The sequence below is a fragment of the Pyxicephalus adspersus genome, chromosome 2, assembly GCF_032062135.1.
Source record: "Pyxicephalus adspersus chromosome 2, UCB_Pads_2.0, whole genome shotgun sequence".
NCBI lineage: Eukaryota > Metazoa > Chordata > Amphibia > Anura > Pyxicephalidae > Pyxicephalus > Pyxicephalus adspersus.
The window spans coordinates 149090502-149101477 of NC_092859.1; the positions used below are offsets into that span (position 1 = coordinate 149090502).

Below are 10976 nucleotides of genomic sequence, written 5' to 3' on the forward strand. Positions count from 1 at the left end.
GGTCCATATTTTATTTAGTATAATAAAATGTTGTAAAGTTTTATTATTAAATATTTATAGCTCAAATACTGATGCTGGCAGCAAAAGGCAATGCCATTCTACAAGGCATGTGAACTGCCAACCCACGCACTGGAAAGAGAAAAGTAGCGAGCAAACCCAAATCTAAGAAGATTTGTTATCCGCACTAAGGGCTTCATCGCACCCACTGTGTGAAACCACCTAGCTAGCAGCTTTTGGGTACACACAACAAATTGCTGCTATGCACCTGAGAGTGGCAAATTGCACTGCAGGTAACCAGATTTGCACACAGCTATAACTCTGGTGAAAATCTTCAAACAACAAATGTACTGGATCTGCTGCATACTTCTCTAATTCATTCACATGTGTGAGGTTGGGATCGCTTTTGAGACTGCAACAGAATACTGTGGCTCACTGTGGGTGTGAAATGGCCCTTAGACATGGCTGAATTGATAAAAACTAGTCCAGCTCTCTCCTGCCAGCAATTAAGATTCCCAATTGGGACAGTCTAGGCTTTTTAATGAATTCTTTTCTAAAACATAATAAATATTTTATTTATTCAAAACACAACAAACAAATTTCAGCAGTAAAGTCATATTGATAGTACATATTTTCAATGCAATTTACAAGATTTGTTTACTAACAAATATTGCTAAAAAAAATCACAAAGCTATCTTGTACAATTCGGTCAAAAACCTCCATTAGTATCACTGTATTCAAGGCACCAGGCTTTTAAGAATGTCTTTTCGCTTATCAATATGACAAACATTGTGTTATATAAATATAATAGTCAGTAGCTTGTATGAAGTATTAATTCATTATTTTGGATCACCTGTTTGGAGACAATGGTCCTGATTTATCAAAACTCCCTCAAGATTGGAGAAGATAGATTATCATGGGTACATCTAGGTGATTTAGCCAGGATTGAAAACATTTGCAAATTATTAGCATATGATTGCTGGGTCACCCAGGTTCTCATATGATAGTTTATCTTCCCCAGTCTTGGAGAGCTTTAATAAATCAGGCATATTAGATCATAAATACCAAATATAAAACTACAACAAAAGCCGCATGGTATGTTTAGATATTTGTGTTGAGTTGCTCCAGGTGCTTTGACTTCCTCTCACATCCCTAAATATACTAATATGGTAACTCTCCACCATTTTCCCCCTATATTCCCTTTGTTGTGCCAATGGGAGGGACATTCATTTTATTTTTATTACTGCAGGACAGGGACGGGTGTATTTGGTGAAATGTTCTCTATGAAGAACTGCAGAAACAATGTCAGTGCAATAAAGGTAAGCAAAATAAAGCAAACTATAGGTGAATGCAAATAAAGCAACACTGCAGTGATAAAATTACACCACTGTCCAATTGCTCCCTAGGAGCTATTAAAATGATTCTTGCTTCAGGTTGGACAAATGACACTAACATAGGGAAGAGTGACTGACTCTCCAGTGCTCCCAGCCCTTTCTGAAACCAGCAGAAGGCCAGGCCAGGTTAGGTATTCTCCCCCTGTAGATGCAAAAGAGCTTTCATTCAGTCTTATTTCATATTTCCATATACCTTGGTTTTGCAACATCCATATCTGTGTACATAAATGCATACATGCTTATTGAATGGTAACTTGGATACATTCATCTTTGCCATCAATGTATAAGCCATAGATTACTGGAAGGATAAAAATCATACTAATTTGGTAGAGTAGTATAGCAAATGGTTTTAAAGGCATACATGGATATCTGGGCTAGTTGTATTTAAGATTGACATTATTAAATATTGCTAATACACAATGTGAATTAGGAAGAGTGGAGTAATTTGAGGTAAGTACATTCACTGATTTTGCCTTCGCCATGATTTTTATGAAATTATTCCCTAACATCCAACATCCATAGGTAAATGTATGTGAATAAAGTCTTACCTGAAAAAATATTACAGATTTGATTTGCAAGCCCTGGGATACTCACTTCCCCCCCCCCAAACCACCCATTGCATTTAAACAATGAATGGCTTACTAAATGGAGTAAATGAGTTTAAAAGTGGTGCATGCACTGGTAACAAGCTGGCATGTTTGTTGTATTATGCAGGCAACAAAATGGCAATCCTGCCAACAATAGAGCAAAAAATGGCCAGTTCTGGCAGTGCATAGTCATTCAATCCCAATAACCACTACAATAAGTGGTCAACAATGGGCAATCATGACAGTACACTTCTCAGAAACTGGTAATTATGACAAAATCCAGGCAAAAAAGTTAGCAATGTTTGGGCAACAAATTGGCAAGCCATTCAACACAGGCAAACAATTGGCAAAGCAAAAGGAGGGAACAAGCAATTGTAATAATACACAAGCAACACATGGGCAGCTGTGACAATATGTGGGCAAATCTGAAAAGCTGTATGTTAGTATGATGACAACAAATTGGCAATTGATAAAATATGCAGGATACAATTTGAGAGTTGTTACAGTAGATGAGACATGAACAAGAATTTGTATTATTAGGTGAATTACAACCATGACAGTTTGCAGATTGAAAATGTAAAAACTTTACAATACGCTGGCAACAACCGCAAGTTGCTAGGAGTAAGCAACAAATGAGAAATTGTGATAATATAAGACAAAAAACAAAAAGGCAAGCTTGAAACATGGGGAAGAAATACATTGGAAAAAGTGGACAGGCATTAAAATAGATGAGCAAGAAAAAAGCAATAAGGACAATATGAAAAATTATCAATTTGGGGGGTAGCTATAAAATTTAGATGCCAAATCCATAGTTAAAGTTTCTACAATGTTTATTTTCCAGATTAATTGGACTTTAAGGCACCAAAAGTCATTCTTCTTTTTACCCAACATCAATGATAAAAACATAATTTATTATTCATTAAAAGGCATACATGAGATATCAGTTGACATTTTTTCCATATATTTTATCAATATAGATTTTAATAAAAAATGTCCCATTTTTCATTTCTCAACGTTTTTCGCAAGCATTGCTGCCTCAGAAGGCATGGGCCATCACACAAACAATACTGCAACAAACATAACCAACAATTATAATGTATCTGACATAAACCTCGTAGCTTTTTTAACTATATGTATCATATTGTTTAATGCTGGATAGACAAACTTAATTAGTTTTATTAAGCTCCATCGGGACAAAATGTCAATTTGTGGTAAAAGGGTGATAAAGATCTAGTGATAAAAAAATTGTCAATAGGAAACATTGTCAACTGATATCTCATGTATGCCTTTTAATGAATTTTTAATATATGTTGTGTGTAAAATAATGACTTTTGGTGCCTTAAAAGTCCAATAAGTCTTGAAAATAAACATAAGGACAATATGCCAGAAACAATTAGACAATTGATAAATCGCAGAAGTGGAAAGTGATAATAATAAATGGACAAGAAACGGATAGGTGTCACAGTGCCTGGGAAAAAAATAAGTGGCCAACAAATGGGCAATGGCTACAAAATATGGTAAACAAATGAGCAATCATGACAACTCATTGAAAAGAAATGTGCAACCATGACCATTGACTGTACCATATCCATTACCATATTCATGTCTATGTTTCAAGGCACAAGGACAGGCCTTGGATAGTTGGAGTTAATGTAACCCTTAGAAACCATTCAAACCCACTCAAAAATGTGCCTTTTCCAACTTTTGATGAATTGCACATTTTTAAAAAAGCAAAAACAGTTTTGGTCACCCCTTAATATCTGTTATGTAAATGTTGCATCTCTCAGCCTGACATTTACCTGCAGCTTCAGGAAACGGTGCACCAAATGTAAAGCTGATAATATATGGTATGTATGTGTAATGCAGGGGTTAACCCGACCTTCATTTGTATGTATGCTCTGCAAGCTGGCCTTTTACATATCTCTGGGAACAGCAAGAATGAATTATTATTTCCCTTTTTACCAAGTCATGATTGTCGTGTTGCCAATGCATTTAAACATTACTTTTGTCTAGATTGTATAGTCTTAATATTTATCAGCTTTCTATTGTTATTCCACCTCCACATCATCTTCACACTCTGCCATCTAAAGGTTTGTGCTCATCCCGCCTGCCATCCGCTGTCATTCTTTCTGTTACACCTTTGTTCTTCTGCTGAACGTCTCTATTTGGGTTTCTATTGAAAACAGGAAGGATGAGGTGCTTACCAATCCAAGTGTGACTTAGCATGCTGTAAAAAGCATTTTTATGGAGTTTGTAGTAATAGACAAAATCTAAAATCATCAGTGAAAGAATAAGAAGTCCGTAGAAGCCAATGCCGAGCAAAGGGAGAGGGCTCCTATAAAAAATACATAAAAGAAAAAAAAAATACTAAAAATGTATTGAAAGTGACAAAAAAACAACACACATGCATGGATGTTTTTAAAACCTATTATTACAATTCTAGTCAAATTTTTTTTCAGATAAGATATTGTTTAGGAAAAACTTGTTATTTAAAGCGTACCTAAACTCAGAATTTATACTTTACATAAAAGAATAGACAATCCTTTTATTTAAAATAAAATGTTGTTTGTTAGTGTTTTCTTTAGGTACAACACCCTTTTTAAAAAAAAAAAAAATTGGGATCAAGAATGAATGGGAGCCCAGAGCCTCCCGAGATACCTTCATCACACATCACGGGAGGCTCTCGGATGCTCTGTGCATGCCTGAACATCTTGGAAATGCGCAAAAGGAGCCCTTTTATCAAAAGGGATAAAAATGCTTATCTTACTGAAAGTTTTTTCCCAATTTTCGTCACCCAATCTCGCTTCTGCGCAGTGCAAGATCGGGTGACGTAGGAAGAAGAATGCAGAAGAAGAGAGGAGAAGATGTCGACGCCTGGCGCTCCCTCTGTCAGGATACCAGGATGACGTGGGACCCAATAAAAGAAAGCGGATAGACTGATCTGCGGGATTGAAAGTAAGTATGATTTTAATGTTTTGGGTTTACTTCCGCTTTAAACAAAACTGTAGGCTGCCAGAGACAGTTCTCATTTTCTAAATTCCACTTGACTGTCTGGTTCTCATTCTTTACTGATCCAGAAAGAGTATGTTAAGGACATCTGACTTTTCTAATCTGCATGCTAGTTTCTGGTTAGTGGGTGAGAGGAGTTGAAATGAGAGGGTGAGGATAACAACTAGACACTTAGCATAATAAAAAAGTGATCAGCAATGACATTTTTGTACTTCCCATTTATCTTTTGGATGATGGGTTACCTCTGGGCAAGCAACAAATTCCTTTTATTCAGTAATGGAATTCTTTTTATTAAAGGCTTCCTAAGCTACAATGTATTTTTTTCCTCCAATTTTAGCAGTCAGTCCGGGATGGAAACAAGTTTTTTTTTTTCAGGCTGACAATAAGTTAAGGTGATCCATTAAAAGCTAATGCCTGTGGGATAGAAATAGAAGATGAGAACTAGAAGACATTTGGTTGTCCAATTCAGAGACAACCTACAAACATATGGAATAGCAGTTTGTTTGCTGCTTGCATGTTGTTTCCTATGTCCTCCATTGCTGTTTGATGCCAATTTCAGATCTGGGGAAGCTATATACCATTATCAAGGCTAAAGTCTCAGTTGTATCCTGAAGAAGCGGACATATAGCTTCCGCGAAACACGTCAAAGTAGGAACTTTGTATATCACTGATTTTTACGATGAGCAATTTGTTTTTAATAAATAAAATGTATGTATGGTTTTAACTATTTATGTATTGATGTTAATAAAATAAAGTATTAATTTTTTTCTGCAAGACTGCTACCTACCTTAGGAGACAGCGATGGGAGAGTGGGCGGGTTCTGGCATCATCACGTCACGGGGGGGGGGGGGGGGAAGTTTCTTCCCCTTTGAGTGACACACGTCCCTCAGCGTATGCGTGGGATTTAAAATTATGAATTTAGGGGTCTGTGAGGTCCGAAAGGTTGGCAACCACTGCCCTACAACACGCATATAATGTGGCAGGCTGTAAGGCTAAAAATATGTTCATATAGATTGATGTATGTTTATTTTGTTCCACTGTAATGCATCGCCAGACCATCCATACCAAATGGACTATGTTAGCCCATTGCATATTGTTGCAGACACCCCAATGGATTGCTAAAGCTTAATTCCCCCATTGTTTCAGTATGGTACACATTGTCCGTACAGACATGTTTCTGGTTGTATCAGTACAGTACAGATTGTATTTGTGGACATGTTTCCAGTTGTGTCATAATAGTACATGATGTGTCTGGGGACAATTATTTTTCAACTTTTTTTGCTAGTGTTACAAAATATAAATTAAGTGTTGGTTATGTATGGTATGTAGTTTGTATGTTGGGGGTGAAGGGTTGAGTTGCAAGGTAGCTGGCCTAGTAGGAGCAAAAAAATAAATCTGGCTCTAATACAACATGTGTAATCCATGTGTTTTGGTGTTGCTTAATTTTTTTTGATTTTTGATTAAGGAGGTCATGCACTGTACATGGAGAGTAGACATTAAATTCCATAAAAACAACAAATCTAATAAATATTTATTGTACATAGGACATTCTTTATAAATATTTGATCAATAAATGCATCAGACATTAGGAACATCTTTTTTTTTTCATTAAGACATTTAGCTTGGACCACGTCCGCAAGAAAATTTTGGAGGTCTGCGGTTCTGGCTGGTGTACCAGCCAGAGCTGTGGACCATTACCCTCGTATGTATTGCAGGCTCAAGGCAGTGTGCAGGTTGTGTCTCTGGACCTGCAATGGAAGAGTGTCTAAGTTCTGGCATCATGACGTCACTCTGGGGGAAGTTTCTTCCCTTATGAGTGACACACGGCTCCCCACACACATGCAGTCCGTAGATTTAGTGGTCCGTGAGCTCCAAAAGGTTGGCAACCACTGGGTTACATATATCATGCATGTCAGGAGGCTCTGGCTGCTTCTCCTGTGCATGCCCTTTTTCGGGCATGCGCAGAAGGAGCCTTTTCTTTAATGGGAGAAAAAAAACTGCTGATCTCACACATACGCATTGAGATCTGCACTCTTTTTTGCCCCATCTATGTCAACCGATCTCGCGCCTGCGCACTGCAAGATTCATGATGTACAAAGAACCTGGAAGAAGACCGAAAAAGATGACAGTGCCTGACGCTTCCTCCGTGCCAGGCCAAGGAAGGATACTGGGTTGATGATGGCCCCGATCAAAGAAACCTCCTGATGGATCAACGGGATTAAAGGTAAGTGTGTTTTTTAGCGTGGGGGGGGGGTAATGAGATGGCGCATTAGGTTGGGGTTATGAGAAGGTTAGTGTTTAATTAGAGTTATGGAAAAACTATGTGTTTGGGTTTCAGAGAAGAATATGATAGATATGGAGGTAAAGATATAGTGTTAAGAATATGTTACAGTAATTGTTGGCATGAAAGTATTTTAAAGCTAAGCTATTGCCCTGTGTGCCAGGGGCCAATTGGTAAAAACTACCAATGGTAATCTCCCAATACAAGAAAATAAATAAATATTATAGGCTTACCTATAAATGTAAGTGGTAAGTTTCTCAGACAAATTCACTTTCATTACAGCTTCAAACTCGTCCTGTGTACAGCAGTATTTCAAGGAGTTATTTCCTGGCCAGCAGCAGTACATGTGTTCATGAGAGTCACTTAAACGTGGGCAGTGAAATCCTGAATGATACACATCTCCTTGCCCTGGGTAGCCTTCACACGTCCGAACATTGAGAGACGAAGCTTCAAAACAGATAAACAAACAATTTAGTAACACTACATCAATATATAACAAAGAGAAAACAATGATAAACTCAAGTCAAGCCAACAAGCATATTTCCATCTGTCATAAATGATGCTCAGTTTCATCCAACAGAAGGGTAAAAAATGTACAAATGAAGGGAAAGGTTACCGCTTCCAAGTTGTTTCTGTGATTTTGGCGTCTCGGTGTTACACTTACCTCTTCCTCACTAAAGCATCGGGCATCCCTCTCCTGCGCATGCTTGCAGTTCTGAAGCTGGGCGTGCCTCTGTTTCCAAGCTTTATCAAGTCTGTCCAATCCCCTGGCCAAACAAAAGATAGCCTCTTGATCAGCCCTGGCTATTTAGCTGGCTCACAGACTGCACTTTGTGTTCGTGCAACAAGTCTTACTAGTACCGAGCTCCCTAGTTCTGTGAGCTAGTTCCTGAACACCTGCTGCTTAATCCTGTGTTTCCTGTGTCCAGCTCCTGTGTTAACCGTTCGTTGTCCAGTTTGTTGGTTCCCAGCCAACTTCCCTGTGCTGTGTTCCTGTCTGTCTGTGGATATCCCTACATCACCTGTACCTCCTGGTGTTTCCAGTGTCTCCTGTGTTCCCTGTGCCCACAGTGACCCCTGTGTCACTGGTGTCTGTCTCCTGGATCCCTAGCTATTGACCCCAGGTGTGTGAACTGACCTCTCTTGCTTGCTGCCTGCCTTGACCCCAGCTTTCCTTGACTATCATTCTGTTTAGTGATTTTGTACCGTGCTTGCCCACTTTGGTGTGCCCAAGGACCGCAACCTGGTTGTAACCAGCAGCACAACATCCTCACCACTAGAGGCTCCTGAGAAAACCTGATTACGGCTTAGACTCTGCGCCTTCGCCCCTCCCAGGGCTCACACCACCTCCACACGCCCCCTAGTGGTCCTGTCTCTCCTTGTAAGACACTCTGCACTAAAGTTCAGGCATTAGAGAGAGCTTTTCCACAATCCCCACATGACTTCCACAATGGAAACCAGCCACACACTGATGGGCTTTAATGCATGTTTTAATTTGTCACCAATGATGCCATAGTGTTATTCTGATCTGACTTCTGCCTGAACCCGGATTATGATTTGCCTGCTGCCTGCTCTGACCTTTCAATTTGACCTGGAATAATGCTTTCCCCTTCCACTTGCCCTGACCTTTTGCTTGGATCTAGATTATGCTTTGCCTGCCTTGCCCTGGCCACTCGCCTGGGGCCTGCCTGCTGTCAGATATGACCCTTTCTCACCACCAAGGCCCACAAACTGGTGACAGCCACAAAGAGCCTGGTGGTCCCCGAGGCTGCCCACCCATCACCACTTGCAAGGTGCCTTGGCTAAGACCAGGTGTTACTTAGACCTTACAACTTGGGTGATCCCATGCTACCTGCCCTAGGAGAACCTGACAGTAGCAAAGTATTACAGTTAATGTTGTGAGAGCATGCAGGTATGAGTACTCCAACTCTGGCTATGCTGGGAACTATGTTATCACCATCAGGTGGGAGGAGAGCCAACCCAGAGGTTGGAACTCGAGTTGCGGGACTTGGACTCGAGTCCAACTTAAGTCGCCTAATAAATGACTTGCAACTCGTTTTTTTCAGTGACTTGCAACTTGACTCGCGATTTGCTTTCTCTGCTGACAGCTGAAGGGGGCAGGGAGGAAGGCAGTGAGGCTTTTGTAACACTGACCCCCCCTTCGGCTGTCAGAGGAGAAAACTTCAAATGCAAAAAAGGTGGAGAGGAAGGCAGTGAGTCTTTTGTAACACAGCCTTCATTTCCACCTTTCTTGCATGACTTGTGACTTGACTTGGGACTCGACTTGGAAGTATTCTTGGTGAATTGAGACTTGACTTGGGACTTTGTGTCAATGACTTGGGACCGACTTGGACTTGAAGGGTGGTGACTTAGTCCAACCTCTGAGCCAACCACAGATCAATAACCCCCTATTAACCTCTGGAGTGCCATTGGATTCCACTGAACCCTGGTTGAGAAAAGTTGATTTGGACTAATGGAAATAGAGTAAGACCCATCCAGTTTGATACATGACACACATGGTATTTTATCTGTGTACCCCTTTTCTAAAAAGTCTTACCCTACATTGTAATGTCTTTTACTTACATTCATATTTGTCAAGCAGAGCAGCCCTATTCATTTCAAATCTTCAACAATATCCTCCTATATGGGCCTCTACTTTTTTATGCAGAACATAACATCAAGCCATGCTTTGCAAGATTCTAGGATCATGATAATATTACAGTGTCTGCTGTGCCATTCCAAGAATTAGATTTACACTAATGAGATCAAGAAGAGGGCATTTTTTTCATCAATATTAAATGAATGTGATGTGCAAAAGAAAAATTGATAAAGCTGCTCATCAAATGACTATAGGCTTTTTTCTGATTTAGATTTAAAATATATGCAGGCATTTCAAATCATTTTACCGGGAAATGTGTTTGAGCAAATGAATATGGAGCAGAAGAACTATTTACCCCCAAATATTTCTATAAAACTAATTACTAACCTACTTTCTGCTCATTTAAAAGAGAACTCAAAACCCATTTTTTCAAACTTGCTTACCCGTCTACTTTTGTCTTTTAAAACCCTCATTACTTCCCAGCACTACATATCTCCCCTCCTATTGTGTGATACTTCCCCTACCTCTTAGATTGTAAGCTCTTGGGGGCAGGGTCCTCTCCTCCTCCTGTGTCACTGTCTGTATCTGTCTGTCATTTGCACCCCCCCATTGTGTGCTACTTCCCCCACCTCTTAGATTATAAGCTCTTCTGGGCAGGGTCCTTTCCTCCTCCTGTGTCTTTGTCTGTACCTGTGTGTCATTTTCAACCCCTAGTTAATGTACAGCGCTGGGTAATATGTTGGAGCTGTATAAATCCTGTTTATTATTATTAATAATAATAATAATAACAATAATAATAATAACAATTCTATCATTACTTACATCTTTGTTCCTTCCAGCAAAGAAAAAACCTGAACAATGCTCAAACAGCAGATTTTGAGTCTGCCAACAGAAAGGACAAGTTAACTCTCGGTTTGATGTTGCATCATTATCGCCTAATCACCTACAAAACTTGAAAGTGGACTCTCTGGGACTTCACTGGTATACTGACATCACCAGATCAATCCTCATGGGCCCTTAACCACCTAGCCGGTATGCCCGACCTTCGTACGGGCAAAAAAAAATGGCTAGGATGGTTAACCCCGTAATTTTGTCACATCCTTACCTCC

At 39.6% G+C, this 10976-nt stretch overlaps 1 protein-coding gene across 1 annotated transcript in view; it reads right to left on the reverse strand.

Annotated features, from left to right (window-relative positions):
* Positions 1-2000: 2000 nt before the first annotated feature.
* The window catches only part of LOC140324684 (protein shisa-like-1), an 11007-nt gene continuing 2031 nt past the window's right edge, over positions 2001-10976 (reverse strand). Inside the window, exons 2-3 of the mRNA XM_072402754.1 lie at positions 7502-7715; positions 2001-4313 (exon numbers count right to left, since the gene is read on the reverse strand). Of these exons, the coding sequence (XP_072258855.1) occupies positions 4049-4313; positions 7502-7715 (479 nt within the window). The 3' untranslated portion in view covers positions 2001-4048. The remainder of the gene's footprint in view (positions 4314-7501; positions 7716-10976) is intronic.